The following is a 15,678-nucleotide window of genomic DNA, read 5'->3' as shown; positions in this document are numbered from 1 at the left end:
GGCCGGTGTCCTGCAGGTTTTAGATCTCACCCTGGGTCAACACACCTGAATCAAATGATTAGTTCATTATCAGGCCTCTGGAGAACTTCAAGACAGGTTGAGGAGGTCATTTAGCCATTTAAATCAGCTGTGTTGGATCAAGGACACATCTAAAACCTGCAGGACACCGGCCCTCGAGGCCTGGAGTTCCCACACCCCTGATTTAAGACTTTTAGTATTTAGTATCAAGAGCGAAGCCATGAGATAAACACAAAAGTCACTACCTATAGTCACCCTAAGTCAGTAGAACATGCAGCCAAGCGTAATTTGCAAAGCAGTGAAAATGAATAATGTTTGAATGATCTGAATGAAGAGAAGTCACTAATGATGTCAAATACTGAGCTCAGAGATGATCCATTATTTAACTTTGACAGACATTAGCTGACTCAACACTTAGCCCTCTGTACAACAGGCAGGAGATGCAATCAGCCAAAACAGCTACTAAAGCATCAGGATTTCCAGCGTCTCTGTTAAATGAACACAAACACCTTCGCCAGTCACACTCAGGTCTGCTGAAACCTCAATGAAGACAAGTACGGCATTAATATGAATATGAACACTCAACTCTGTGAGTATGCACCCTGCTTTAATGTGATCTTTACAACTCACATTAGGGCTGGATTGGCTGACCCTGAGTTATGCTGCTACAGGCTCAGGCTCATGATGCAGTCCACTCCGGGTGTTTCAAGCTTCAACTGTTTATAGGCCACTGCTGCACGTCTTTGACTGTCGTCTGCTGTGTTGTTTGTGGTCTCTGTGTGTCAACCTGAACTAGGGGATATCTGCTCCAAGCTGAGGGTGAGCCCTCTTCCTGAGCCTGGTTCTGATAGAGTTCTTTTCCTGTTAAAAGGGCGTTCTTCCTCGTTGCTGTCGCCAAATGTTTGCTCATAGAAGACATTTGGATTATTGGGGTTCTCTATCTATTGCAGGGTGTTTACCTGACAGTAAGTCCCTTGAGATGACTTCTGTTGTGCATAAATAAAAGGGAGTGAACATGAAAACAGCCTCAAGAATAAAGATGCTCATGCTCAACAGGTTGGAAAAGGTTAGACAAACCCCCAGTTAGACAGATTATACATGACAGAATTTTTGACCCGAGTTACCCTCAATCAACAAAGATCAGTCCAGTAAAGTAGCCTGTAAGTGTCTGAAGACCTCTCATTGGATAAGGTACCCATAGGTTTACAATCAGCTACATAGCGGACAGCAATGGTGCATGGCAGAGGAGCGAGGAGAAAGCATGGCTCTTCAGAAAAAACACTGCATATGAGGTTAAGTCTAATATTTTCACTTCAGCTGTCTAACTGTATTCTCTTTAAACAAGAGCCTGTAAACATGTGGAAATAAGATATTGCTTTTGGTCATATTAATGCAGAAATCTTAAAAAAAACAAAACAAAACAGGTCTTTCTGTGTATCATGTTTTATTCCTCATATAATAGCCTGCCGTTAATAAGTCCATGGTTGTGCATCAATTCAAGGTCACGTATCTCATGAATTTCATATTTTACAGCTTTTTTTTTTTTCTTTTTTTTTTTAAAATCAGGACAGTTTCAAGTTGAAAACATCTCCAATGCAATCTATTGAGCTTATACTCAAAGGTCAGCATTTTGCTGCTGTGCACCCTTACCACTTTTACTGCTTTGTTTGTTTCTGTGTACATCTCTGAAGCAGACCGGTAGCATGAAGGGTCAACCAGAGAAGGCATGTGTATGACGGGTTCACCCTACAGCCTGGATCTTTCTCTTTGAAGGTTTCTGTTCTCTCTGCTTGTCGTGGCTGTACATACTAAGAGACCATTACAGGAATCAAAGCTACAACATAGCCCATTCTTTAAGGTTGTGCCTTTGTCTTTGACAGAAACTACTTTGAATTTCATTTTGATTTAGCAGAAAGACTCTCACACCATTGTTAACCTGTCACCTCTTTGATGTTTCTGTTCAGTGTTTTACTCGCGGCCTAACGGCAGAATGAGACGAGAGGGAAAATGCTTTCCCTAGCGCCATCTCTGACGCAGACTAGTGTGACGTTTCTGGGTGCTAAAACTCTCCTTATAGCATTCAGGTCATATATTACTTTTTCTACTTTCCTGCAGAATAATTCTGGTGAGACAAGTGATGAAAGACAAACAGGACGCGAGAGCTAGAGCATGAATGGATACTGTCAAACCCAGCGACTAATGCTGGTGTGGTTGACAAGGTGGAATGTGGGGGAAAGGGAAACAAATGGAAGAAGAGGTTATTTCTTCAAAGGTGTTCTTCATTGCTCTAGTGGTTTTACCATCCTGCCATGGGAATCGTGCCGCAGTAGCTGTTGCTGTTGTGTACTCGGGCATTTCCGTTGTAACACTCATCCACGAGAGAGTAGTGGGGTTTGACAGAAGGGGAAAAAATGGTGTGTACAAATGAAAAGATCAGAGAGAAAGTGCAAACAAGCAAAAAGATTTATAGTCAAGATAATAAGAACCACGTCAAATAAATCGTGGAGAGAGACTTGTTAGAATTATGACTAATCCCCACTAATCTTGCAGAAACATGGGAAGCAAGTCAATAGTGAACCTGTAAATTCCCCAACAAATAACACAGCTGCACCTCCTCTGGGCCCACAACAGGTAAAATACTTCTTCTACATGTAGTTTCTGAGATATTAGGTATGAACAGAGCAGAAATAAACATTGAGTGATGAGTCACATGATTTATCATTTATGAAATGTAACAGATAGAATAGCTGGAGGAAAGAAACTTTAACCAGAGTGAGAGTACAACTGAAAACAAACAATCCTAATTATAATCCTGGGCAGCAGGTTAATGACAAGAAACATGGAAAATTTAGCTCTACATTGAAAACTTGTGTGGTTTTTGCATCATGAGAAATACATTTTTATCATCTTTTATTTTTCCATATGTGCTCATTTTTATAGCTTGTTCTTCAGATGTTTCAAATTAAAAGCTTACTAGTGAATATGTAAATAAATATCTGAGGCCCCTGAGTGTTGTGTTCACAACTTGATGTAGGTAGTTATAGCTATGTGTACGATCGAAGTTGAAGTGAGCCTGAGCTGCAAAGGAAGCTACAGCAGAGTTCACCACAAAGTGAAGGAAAAATAATAATCAAAGATTAAAAAAGCAGAAAGTCTTTGTATGACATACCTTTGGTCTTCTCTGGGGCAGGTCGAAGCGCCAACAATTAGCCCCTCCCCTTAAGGCCACCCTTACTATTCTGCAAACTTTCCTCTGATTAGCTGCCGCTCGCAAACAAACGATTTGACCATCACGTGGTTGGGGCTTCAATGCTCGCAGTCAGATCTGTGTGCCTGCGAGGACCATGGCAGTAAATCTACTCTCACCGACATCATACACCAAGAGTAGAAAAAACTCCCCGAAATCGGAGCATTTAGAGCAGACCGAGTCTTGAGCTTTAGGCTCATTGGATTTACTGGGTCAAGCTTGGGTCCTCTACCAGAGACCTGAGAGTTGGAGGGTTCTGAGCAGTATCTCCATTGTTCCCAAAACTGAGTTAGGCTTGGGTAGCATTGGGGCCTAGCCTGGGGCATACACTTGCTGGGATTCGAACCTCCGACCTATTGTTCCTACTATCCAGCTACTATTAAAGGTACTAGATCACCTTTAAGGTGGATAAACCTTACAATCTGAGAAACCAAACTACTATGAAAGCCACTGACAGAGTTGAGGGATTAGAAATATCCTCTCCAAAGAACAAAATGATGTTTTGGACAGGAAAGGAAAACTGCGTCATTGTGGGACTGCTGCTGTGTACAAAGCACCAAAACACACCCAGAGCAAAGGAAAAAGATTATAAAGAGACACAGGACAAGAATGAGCACACAAGCTCACAGTTTCTCCATGTACACCCTCATCCAAAAACTAATTAAAGTCCAGTGGATGATACAGATGGGGAGGTAATGTGTGGATGTGCACTCACTGGCTGTCAGTGACAGGCAGAAATCATAATCTGAGTAGGTGAAGACAAGTGATTACTCACCTTTAGCAAACAGAGTGCGACATGTCATTAAGAGACTGCTGACACAGTCTTCAACTTCAGCACCTCAAGGTGCTTTCCAATGAGATGTACTGTTTTCTGCTGAGATTTAACAGCCCGTTTTTAGGTTACCTACGGCTTCAAAAACCAAGTCTCACTCAACTTAGTTTATAGGTGTCATTTTACCCTACCCCCGCACCTAAGGTTTGAAAAAAGAGCCACACTGATGGTTCTGTGAAACTACTAAAACTCTGGATATGACATCCATATTGAATGTTAATATCAATCTCAGTGTATGTGCCTACGAGCAAGAGATGTTCCACACTCCACCGTTTGGCACCCGCAGGTTTATGCAAGAAATGCAAAGCTTTAAATCTGCCAAACTGCTGCTGCTTCAACTGTGAGGAGGAAACAAAGGCTGAGAATTATACCTGCAGGATGGAAAACAACAGAGAGGGCTGACAATGAAGGCGACGAGAGCAAAAGAGACAGACGGGGAGACAGACAGGAGAGAGTGACACGAGGAAAACAGGATAATGATCTCTTTAGACTGAGCCCTCCTGTAAAGAGGGAGACAGTCAAAGGAGGGCTGTGGAGTGCCACTTACTTCTCAATGAGGTCTAACGTCACCCCTGGCACCAACTTGGCACTCTTCTGCATGCAAAACCTGGGGGGAAAAAAAAAAGACAGGGAAAGGTTAGTGATCAGGGCTGTAATGAAAACAAGAGGGACTCACAGACGAGACAAGGCAATAAAAGCGTTTGGCCTCTACAGCACAAATTTTATGACCAATGAGGGAAACAATCAGCGGATAAACACTCAAATGAAAAACGAGCCCTTCAAAGATTACAACCACTGAGCACTGATAAGTGTATTTTGGCTGAGTTACAGTCAAAGCAGAGGGGGGAGGCGGCGGGATACACATCGTATTTCTGAAACGCCTGTCAGGGGGGCGGGAGTTGTTTACTGTGCGCGGTTAGCACCAAGAGGTCGAGCCAGCTGTAAGTCACAGCAGGAAGACGCTCAGAGTCTTGACAGATGCTTGGCTCAACGCTCGGTGATGACTGTGAGTCATCACACACCTGGAAGAGCGCAGGTGTGTGCACTCACAAGCACACGTCAGTCACACAAACATCAGCTGCAGGAACGTTAAAGCAGGAAGGAGATTCACGTCACAGAAAAATATCATTGGGTTCCCTCACACACATATTTACACATTTCCAGGTGACAAGTAGTTTATTAATTGTTCTAATCCATAACTCAAGTTTTTAATAAAAAGAGATGCTAATAAAGACAAAGAGAAGTGGCGAGTCTGTGTAAACATTAAACACAGAGTTAACAGTGGTAGGATAAAATATTTGGAAGAAAAAGATTGGAGCACTTTGTGACAAATAAATAACTGAAACAAAAAATCAGCTGCTTCTCCACAGAGTCTCTCATCCTACTGATGGACAGTAGTGGTAGTCCTCACTCTGCTCTGACCTGTAAGGTCAAGGTCCTTACAGCCCTGTGAATGTCCGTCTGACAGATGATTAGCCATAATGCAGAACGGCAGCACGTTTGGAGAAATATCACCAAAAACACCTCAACTGGCAGGTACAGTACAGCAATGGAGGAGTGATGATTTGAGCTTCTTTTGCAGGCACAGATCATAAACGCCTCTGTATACCAAAGTAGTCCGGATTCCTGTGTGTGGCTTTATCCAACACCCAAAGCTTAGGCAAAACTGAGTCATGCAACAGGACGATGATTCTAAGCACAGCAACAAATCTCCAACTGAATTATTAACAAAAAAGAAAAGTCAGTCATACAAAAATAATTTTCTGTATGACTATAAATGACCCTAATTGATCACTTCATGGTTAATCCAACTTTTTAAATAAAAGAAGGCTTTTAGGAGAATGTGATGCCAAATGATGCAATCCATGCTGAAAGCCAATAATGTGGGAAAAAGGAAAGTGATGCATCAGTTCGTCGAGTTAAAAATGACGTGAAAATGTGAAATACCTCCGTCTGTGAGAACTACACAAGCTAATAAATTCAGTTTGTTCATGAAAAAAAATAATTGATTTATTACAGGAAAAATGTTACCGGGTAAAAACAGATTACATGCTACTTGTTGCTCCCATTCAGCATGTCGATCCACCTGTGATTAGTTATTGATTCTGTTTTCTCCACCAAGCCACATGCTTGAAAGTGAATTTTAATTCCAAAATTGACAGAAGTCATGCATACATTTTGAAATTGTATCCCGACTATGACGGACGTTTTGGCACTTGGATTCAAAGGTTTTTTCCTGCTGCTGGAGAATAATGAGATCCCACACGGCAGCACTGTGACTTGCTGCTTCTTTAAAGAACAGCAAAGATCCTGTGTGTCACTGACATCCATGAAAAACAAGAGTAAGGAATGTAACCAGGAAAGCTTGTTCTAGAAAGTCTTAATGATCAACAGCTTTTGGACTCATGATCTGTAAATAAAAGCTTTGCTGTTTATGGTGAACACAGGTATATTTGTTTTCCTCTGTATAATACATTTTAAGATCGCCCTACTCGCACCTACTTTTGAATTTCATTTGAGCCGCAGATTAAATATTTTGTTTGTTTTTGTCTGCACTGGTTGCAAAAGAGAATCTGTGAATCCCCGGACGTAAACAGAGATGATTAAGTAAAAATGAATTTCAGGAAAAAACAGACAGACCAAAGTAAACAGAGCACAGATATAGCAGGAGGTTGCATCAGGGAGTGTGCGTTTGCACCCTGTGCAGGGTGATGGATGGGAGATGGGGTAGAGGGGAGATTGTACGGGAAAGAGAAGAAGATGGGAGGGGAGGAAGAGAGAACTTGGTGGCGTTTGATCATGTCAGCATCTATAATAAGTCTGATCCACATTCTTGCTCTATTTGGTTGTGATCGCAAATGATCAAAAACAGACTGACATGCTGGGCACCCACTGCGATCAAAAGAAAGTAATTCTGCCAGTGCTTAACATTGCAGCACATGAAGCTCAATTTCAAATGGTTTCCCTCTCCTGTGTTTACATTTGCTCAAACCAAAACTATGAATGCGGCACAGAACATGTTTACTGTTTAGTAATGAGACACTAAGGGATTAAAAGTCAATAATTATAATGGATAGAAGTTCAATATAATGCTGTTAAAAGACTCAAACGATCAGGAAAAACGAGTATTAATCAGCAAGCAGGGGATTCGGCAGGATAATGCAGTTTAATAAGGAGACACATTCATGGTATTTATTAATTAGAGGTTCTCTCTGACGAAAATCACTCAAAATGTGTGATGTCATTAACCAAGAAGGGTACTCGCAGAGCACATTTCTCACAGACTGTTTCCAAAGGATTAATATCAAAGCTGAAGTGTTTCCCATTGATTTAGATTTTTTGGGGGACAAATAGATAAAAGATTAGTCGCAAGCCCAACTCCACTTTCATGGACCGTAGCTAGCGATGGTAGTCCTTCAGTCAGTAAAACGGTTGCAGCAAGTGAACAAGTTCTCCACCTGCAGCAGGCTCTGCTTAGAGTGAACCACCAGTTTGTACCAGAATAAGGACTACAGCTGTTATCTGTGCTGGAATCATTGTGACCACAAGATGACACACTGACATCCTGACCATTAGGTGACTAGCAATGACTAGAGTCTTCTGGAAGAAAGTCTTGCCATTTGGGAGCCATCAGAAAACCAGAACATGAACGATGTAATTGGTCCACCAGCTCACAACTCATTACGATTCACAGGTTATTGTAATGTGTAAAGCACAGAAACCAGAGCCACTCTCTGCTGGGTTTGTATCTTCTCTCGGTGTCTGGGTGGGTTCTCTCCCACAGTCCAAAGGCAGGTATGCACGTTTGGTTAACTGGAAATTCTGAACTGGCAGTAGGCGTGAATGGTTGTTTGTCTCTATGTGCTGCCCTCTGACACCTGGGATTGACACCAGTCCCGCTTCTGTAATTCGGCATATCTCACAGACTACCTTAATGACTAGTTGACAGCCAGTTTTCAGTGAACAGTAGATGGATCAACTGATGCATCTCTCAGGTCTGGTGTCAGATTTCTAGTGGGATTTTTTCCCTTTCAGATAAAGACTACTACAGATGAACTGTAAGGACACATAAGCATTTTTCATAGTTTCAATTAAAGAAATGAGGACAAATTTATGTGTTTCTGTAACACCCTACTAGTAACAAACATTCAATTTAAAACTGAATGTCGGAAAACTTGACACAAGTTTTCCATCATGTGTATAAACAATACTGGTTTATCCCAGGAGTTATGTGCCTTTTTGATGCTTTAATGATTCATAGGTCAGGGTTACGTAGCTTAACACACAAAAACATTCCTCTGAAAGGTCAACCACAAGAACTGGACGGAAAATGAGTGAAATAGCTGCCAATGTCCGAAGAATAACATTGAAAACCCTTCAAAAATTCTGGAGAACTACTGCGCAAGACCACTTAAAAAACATTAAGTCAAATACAAAAGAATGTGGGTGACTCAAGACTTCCACACAGGACTGTATGTCAAACGATTATCACCAAAGTCAGAAGAACTAATGTTTTTGTCCTTTCCAAAGAATAAATATCTGTGCAGAAGTTCAGGACCACCTATCCAATAATGGTTATTCAATAATGTTTTTCAGCCATCGCATCAAAATATTTATCTCCAGTGTTGGTCAAGTTACTTGAAAAAAGTAATCAGTAACTAATTACTGATTACTTCCCCCCAAAATTAATCCTGTTACTTTACTGATTACTTATTTTCAAAAGTAATTAATTACTTAGTTACTTTTTAAAAACACGATTTACAACCTGAATAGGTGATAAAGCGATAGATCTTTCAGCCCAATTCTACTTTTTCTGCATAATCCGTCATACAAAATGTAATCAAATGGAAACGTCTCTTTTTAAAACTTGTTTTATTAGTTTTAATCTTTTAACTTTATGCATCAAGCAAAACTTAATTATATGCAACATTCTCTGACTGGAAGAAATTTGTTTAACATTTAAACCTATTTTCTGCACATTCCAGCACATAAAATAAAATATTTTTTTGTGTTTACACTCACTCTTTCAAATAAATGCAAGTGAAACACAGCAGAAAATAAATAAAATCAAAGACTCAGCGGTCCTGTTGCTCTATTTTCACCTGTATAGCAGGCGGATGTTTGCCTGGTGCAGGTGCCACAGCGGTCAGTGGAAGAATCGGCGAGTTTGTCTGTGAATTTCTCATTCCGTGGTAGCGTACTCGGCGCTTGCTCGGAACTTAAGGCTTTTTTCGCTGTAAAAAGAAGTTTTCTTCCCACACAGTGAACAGCGGACGCTAATGTTTTTGTCACTTTTTACGGAATCAAACTCAAAGTAAGGTCAGTAGTTCCACGCTTTAAACGCTGCACGCTCATACTCTCTCCCACACTCGATATATTATCCATTGTTGATCTGCACACAGCTGTTGCCACGAACGTCGCACTCGCTTACGTCATTGTCATGAGACACTCTCGCAAAAAAATCACGGTTTTAGTAACGCACTAATGCAGCGTGCTTACGGGAAAGTAACAGTAATCTAATTACCGTTTTTGCAATAGTAATCCCTTACTTTACTCATTACTTGAAAAAAGTAATCGGATTACAGTAACGCGTTACTGCCCATCTCTGTTTATCTCTGCCATCCCCAAAGCCACAGTGTTCACTGGCTAAACAGCTCATCACAAAAAACAACATGAGTTAACATACAGAAGACCCAACTTTGTGAATAAGACTCGGGGAAAAAACATCTACTAAAAATGTGCAGAAAAAGATTCTGTACCTGGATTCAAAACCAATTCGTAGTTGAAAAAAGCCCCGAGATACAGATCAAACTTTTTTGTTGTCACAATTCTTTAAAGCGGCTGCTGAACTTTGGACTGCACCTAAACTGCAGCCGGTGAAATACACGCTCCTGAAGAAGACAAGCAGGTAAGTTTACTGAAGTACAGAAGGCCAGCAGGGCAGAGATGAAGAGGAAATTGAGGGATTATTACTTACAGAAAGCAAGGCAGCCAAACTTTAATTGGGTTGGTGAATAAGTGAGCGTGTGGGCACTGAGCAGAGAGGGTAGGAGTGGGCATGTACATATTAAATTTTGAGGAGGAAAATGAAGCGCTGCTTGTGTGAAGAAACTACAACGCTGCTCCGAGGGTAGGCGGGTGGTGGAGGAGGAGTGGGACGAGTAGAATGACTCCTGCTGTCTTCCACAGCTCATTACTCCTTCAACCAGCTTGCATGTTTCAAGTCAGCAACTTTATCATTCATGTGCTTGAAGGGTTACTGCATGATCTCAAACTTAGATTAGGTTTGAGCTCACACAGTAACCCTTCTAGGACATGAATGAAATGATTATGCATGAATTTCCATCATGCCATACACTGTGGTAGCCAGTGGCTTCACAGTGTAGTGGTTAACACATTCACCTTAACACCAAAGATCCCCACTGCACAACTCTGTTGCTTGAGAAGCTCGCACACAAGAATTTCACTCACATGTACTGTACCAGTGTACCTGCACATGTGACGTGACAATAAAAGTGATTTGATTTGATTTTGATTTGATTTGATTTTATTACCAGGAGCTATAGAAGTGGGAAGCTGGTCCCCAGCTTCAGTAAGTGAGAGAGTTGCATCAGAAAGAGATCTTCCTGATATCCGAAATAAGGAAGCATTCGAAAGTTAAGCACAGCACGCCATATTATGGCAGCCAGCATTAGTATTATCATTAAAATGCGTGCTGACACCCTAATGAGGAAAAAGGAAGTAGTGCAGTGCTGACCTGGGCAAATGTAACCTGGGTTATTTTCCGTAGACAAACACTAAACATTTCATATGAAAGTAAACAGTTGTTGTTAATGCTAGCAGAGACAAACTAATGTTCTAAAAGAGGATGCCTTTTCACACATTCAATGAAACCATGTTTATTGCTTCTAATAAACAACACATGAAGCGAGCCTGATGAGGCAGCTGCTACGTAATCTGAGAAGTTCACCCTGCAGTGGTCATTTGCTTTGACACAAACACCAGCAACCCTCTCATACATGAATTATTCCCCTACAGCGTTTACCAAAGGTCAGCAATTTCATTGTGGAGGTACAATTTACAGATGTTCCCTAAATGCCTCACACGCAGGTAGAGATTTCTAGATTTAGTAGCGACTAACCAGAAGCATAAAACGATTATATGCTTGAACTGTGGCTCTTGAAAGTTTGTTTCTTGCTCCTTTTTATCTCCCACTCACCCCCTTTTCAGTCACCAAGACTTTGTGTGAGTTGGATCATTAATACTTCATGCAAATATCTCTGGCCCGGGTCCTGAGGCACAATGTTCACTGATTAATTGGCATCTTGCACGAGCACTTTGGGAAATCTCTGGGATGTTTGGGGCTTTATGACTGCTCCAATTCTGGGTCAAAACTGGAAGAAATAGTTGATTATAGCTGCTGTTTCTCTGTTGGAACCGCCTGATTCACCATTTTGGTTGTGTTTACTTCCACGCCAATCACCACCTGTTTTTTGTTTGTTTGGTTTTTAATTTTTGATACCAGAGTTATGTTGTCATATATTATAGTACAATCAGGTAAAGATGCTTTGAGACGATCATCTTCAAAAATATTAAGACTTTCAGATTTAATTCAAAACAAACAAACGGTTTCCTTTTCTCAATAGTTAATGTCAACTTTCAGATCTATGGTTGAGGGGTGAGTTAGTGTTTGGTCGCTGTGGTAGCTGAAATATTTAGGTTTGAGAGCTGCACAGCAGGAGGCCATTGTGAGCCTGAAACATTTAGTAAAGTTTAGGAGTGGCAAAAACAACAATGAGTCACGTTTGTTAAAAGGAGGGCTGCGCTGACGAGCTCAGAAACACCAAAAGGCCTCAAATACTACAGAAAATGATCGCAGATCTCTTTCACTGGTGAAGATAAACCGCTTCACAACATGCTAAGTCAATAACACACCAAGCGTACGGTTTCATCGTCAAAGTCTACAATCAGAAAAACACCTAAAGATTCAAAGCACTGAAGAACAGAAAATATTAGTTTTGTAATTCTGGAGCAAAATCGTTTGCAAAGATCAGTGGTGTTTGATGTGATTGTGACCTTAAAACATCCCATACCATCAGTCAAACAATGGTGGAGGCAGAGTGATAGCATGACTATGTACAGCCTGGCTGCCAATGGAAATGCGTGTCTGGGGTTTTATTAATGATGTGACTGCTGACAGAAGTAGCAGGATGGAGGCTGAAGTGTAAAGTGCAACACTCCCTCTCATTCAGTCCAATGCTGAAAAACTGATAGACGGCACTTCACAGTACAGATGGGTTACGACTTTAAACACACTCGGCACAAAGAGCCTGATAAGGCACAGAAATGAAACTCTCTTCAATGCAATGCACTTAAACGAGTCGGTCACCTGAGGTTAGCTCAGCTGAGCGTGCAGGTATAAATACCAAATGAAATGCCTACGTTTAATGTTACCTACAGAAGCAAACAGTGGAAAGGGTATTACAGTCATCTAAAAGCTCAACTACAAATTAAAATATTGCCGTTTAAAATGTTAAAACATCATTCTGGTTAGGTGATTAATAGTTCAACTGATAATTAAACTAATAAAAACTGAACTGAAATGAGCAAACCCTCTGTGAAAAAAATAACTGACCCTAAATTGGCTTGCAGACAAAAATTTAAATTAAATAAAACAAACAAACAAAAAACTATGTCTGGCCCGGGGCAATGCAAAGTGTAACCTCCCTCAGCAACGCTTTGCAGTTTTGGGTTCCTTTTTTCTGCAGAGTATTGATTCCAAGTGCTGTTTGCTCTGAAAAATACAACTTAGATTATCCATTATTTTATTTTATAGTTTCAGTTTCACTGAACGTGTGAAACTTATGACATCTAAAAGTGGGAAACTAGGGTGTAAATTATGCATGCTGTAATGTAATGCACTCGCATTTGAATAACTTCTTTCTAGTCTTGACCAGTCAAAGTGCTTTAGACCTCGAGGTTAACCATACATTTATGTAGCACTTTATTGTATTCACCAGAGAAAACCCACGCGGGCACAAGGAGAGCATGTGAACTCGACACAGAGCGGGCCCTGCTGGGGCTCAAACCAGGAATCTTTTGCCTGTGTAGCAATAATGCTAATCACTGCACCACTATGGCTCACAGCTTACATCTGCATACTACATGCAGTGCTTCATGTCCACTGTAATCACGGCTCCACAAGATTAGATCTACTGAGAGGTTTTGTGAATGTTCAGCAGTTCAAGTCCTAGAACAGTTAACCTACCTCGAGTATCACTGGTGATGTGTTCAGTGTTAAAAGGGCCACTGGTTTGTTTTAACTAGCTTGTTATAATAAAGAAGTTTCCCTCATGCAGGCACACTGACCTCGGCTTCAGAAAAAACTTCACGTTCTTTCCTCTAATATTACAAATCTCCATTTGTAACACTTTATTATAAAGTCACACTATTGTGAATTTTAACAAGTTTCCCGTTTTAGTGGAGCAGCGCAGACAGACTGTAGAGATGATGTCACATGGAGACAGATCCTGGAACGACCCCAACAGTGAATAATGGAACAGCAGCGATGGTGATTTTAATGTGGCAGGAGCATGTTTTCTGACTCACAGCTTCATGTCTGACATTCAGATGAACTAATCTGGATGTATAGTAATCAGCAGATGTTACCAAATGCTATGTGGACAGACTTGTGCATGTTTGAAGAAACTGATGCAAAAATAACGTGAAAATACTTCAGGTGGTGATTTAATGGGATATAAGAAAAACTGTATAAAACTAAATTAAAATAGAAAGAAAACAAATGTAGGATAGTTATAAAATGGAAATAATAGTGTTATTCATTTTTGAATTTTTCATAATAAAAGTTATAGACTTCAAGGTACTCAAGCAAAACCCAGCTGAAAACATGGTAGAAACTTTCCAGAGTCTCCCAAACCAAGAAATCAGCATAATCAACAGAATAACAACATAAAAACTACTGTAAATATATACAAAAGAAAGACAATCTCCATTTCTACATGTCTGAACAAACGGACTGTTACAAACCTGGCGCGTTTACTGATGCCAAACAAAACATCAGATCAAGGCAAATCTAGAAAACTTCATAAAAACTGATCTTGGAGAGTTATTATTAAGAGAGTTGTTCATTTGCAACAGTAAACACAGCCTGGTCCAGCCTTCACAGGTATAAAGTTAGCTTTCAGCTCGCAATTAGCCCCTACCCAATCCTGACCATACCCCTACCCTCAACCTACCTTTTTAAAAAGGGCCAAACAGAGCATTTGGTGCGTATCAGTTAGATTGATTATTTTCTTTGTTCTGTGATTGCCAAAACTTGGGAGAACAATTTCATAAAACCAAAAATTACATATTCCGATTGCTTAGAGCAGGGGTGTCGAACTCCAGGCCTCGAGGACCTCCTCAACATGTCTTGAGGTTCTCCAGAGGCCTGGTGATGAGCTAATCATTGGATTCAGGTGTGTTGACGCAGGGTAACATCTAAAACCTGCAGGACACCGGCCCTCGAGGCCTGGAGTTCAACACCGTTGACATAGAGTTAGGGATAGAGTTATACTCTGATGACTTCAGAGGGTTAAATACATGTCACACAGTAAGTTACAAGACACAAAATTAGCTATTACACCTAGGAATGGGTCTGGGCACCTTCCTTTGGAGGTTTTTTGGGCATATTCGGCTGAGAGAATTGGTGAAAGGATTATAAATCTCATCTCGTCTCCCTCAGGGGGAACTGAAAAACTTCCCTATGGAGAAAAGTATGTGGAATACCCTGCTTAGCCTGGTACTGCTGAGACACGACTCCAAATAAGTAGAAGAAAATGGATGGACAGGATTAAGGCATGTGCAATGAAACTGCGACTTTCAGGGACCCTGTGGGTCTTGGACAGTTGGCCTCTTCGCCAGGCTGGTACTGTGGACTTGGTCAAAGAAAAAAGATAAGACTGTGCTGATATAAAGAAAGATGAAAATGCTGGTCGGGGCAGCAGTAGCAGGTTATGTAGGTAATTCTTTCTTTCACTAAAAATATGAAATGCTTTCAGCAAACAACTAGGAATAGGCTGAGCTATCAACCTTTGCTATGGCAGTATTTATGAAGGGGTTTCTGAGGTAAACCTGCTGCTTCCTTCAAATCCACAGAGGTCCCTGGAAACTAGTATGCAAAGGCATATGCGGCGTTATGTAACCGCTTCCTCTGTAGTTCAATCTACATCAACAGAGAAGAGGGGAAGATGAATGTGTCAACATTTTTACAAGTAATTTACATCTCCCTTATTAAAGCCAAGACTCCAGAATAAGAGCACAGCAGTGCGTGTTCATGTGCAAGTTTAATTTTCCCCATTTCGCCTATAGAAGCTGGAAACGGGAGGCGCAGCCACATTTGTACTGAATGAACATAATGCGGCTGTGCTCTGTGTGTCTGTGTCAGGGGAACTCCTGCTGAATGAAAGGAATCCGAGAAGCGGTCACGTGAACCCTCGCTGCTGCATTTCCATTAAAATCTCATCTGTGTTCATGCTGGGGAAGTTGCACACACCGTCGTGTGCACGAAAATAATGAACCT

At 41.0% G+C, this 15,678-nt stretch overlaps 1 protein-coding gene across 6 annotated transcripts in view; it reads right to left on the bottom strand.

The window, feature by feature from the left end:
* The window catches only part of rptor (regulatory associated protein of MTOR, complex 1), a 188,051-nt gene that overhangs the window by 83,157 nt on the left and 89,216 nt on the right, over positions 1-15,678 (bottom strand). For 5 of the 6 annotated variants that reach the window (XM_025908055.1, XM_005470097.4, XM_003447979.5 and 2 more), the window contains one exon: positions 4,645-4,704. In XM_025908055.1, coding sequence (XP_025763840.1) covers positions 4,645-4,704 — 60 coding nt within the window. Of the gene's footprint in view, positions 1-4,644; positions 4,705-14,353; positions 14,504-15,678 lie in introns of those variants that run through there. The other variant, XM_025908058.1, reaches the window with a different exon arrangement.

This window comes from Oreochromis niloticus, linkage group LG6, assembly GCF_001858045.2.
Source record: "Oreochromis niloticus isolate F11D_XX linkage group LG6, O_niloticus_UMD_NMBU, whole genome shotgun sequence".
Taxonomy (NCBI): Eukaryota; Metazoa; Chordata; class Actinopteri; order Cichliformes; family Cichlidae; genus Oreochromis; species Oreochromis niloticus.
The sequence above is the reverse complement of the archived record's forward strand: the minus strand, read 5'-3'. Positions and strand labels throughout refer to the sequence as shown.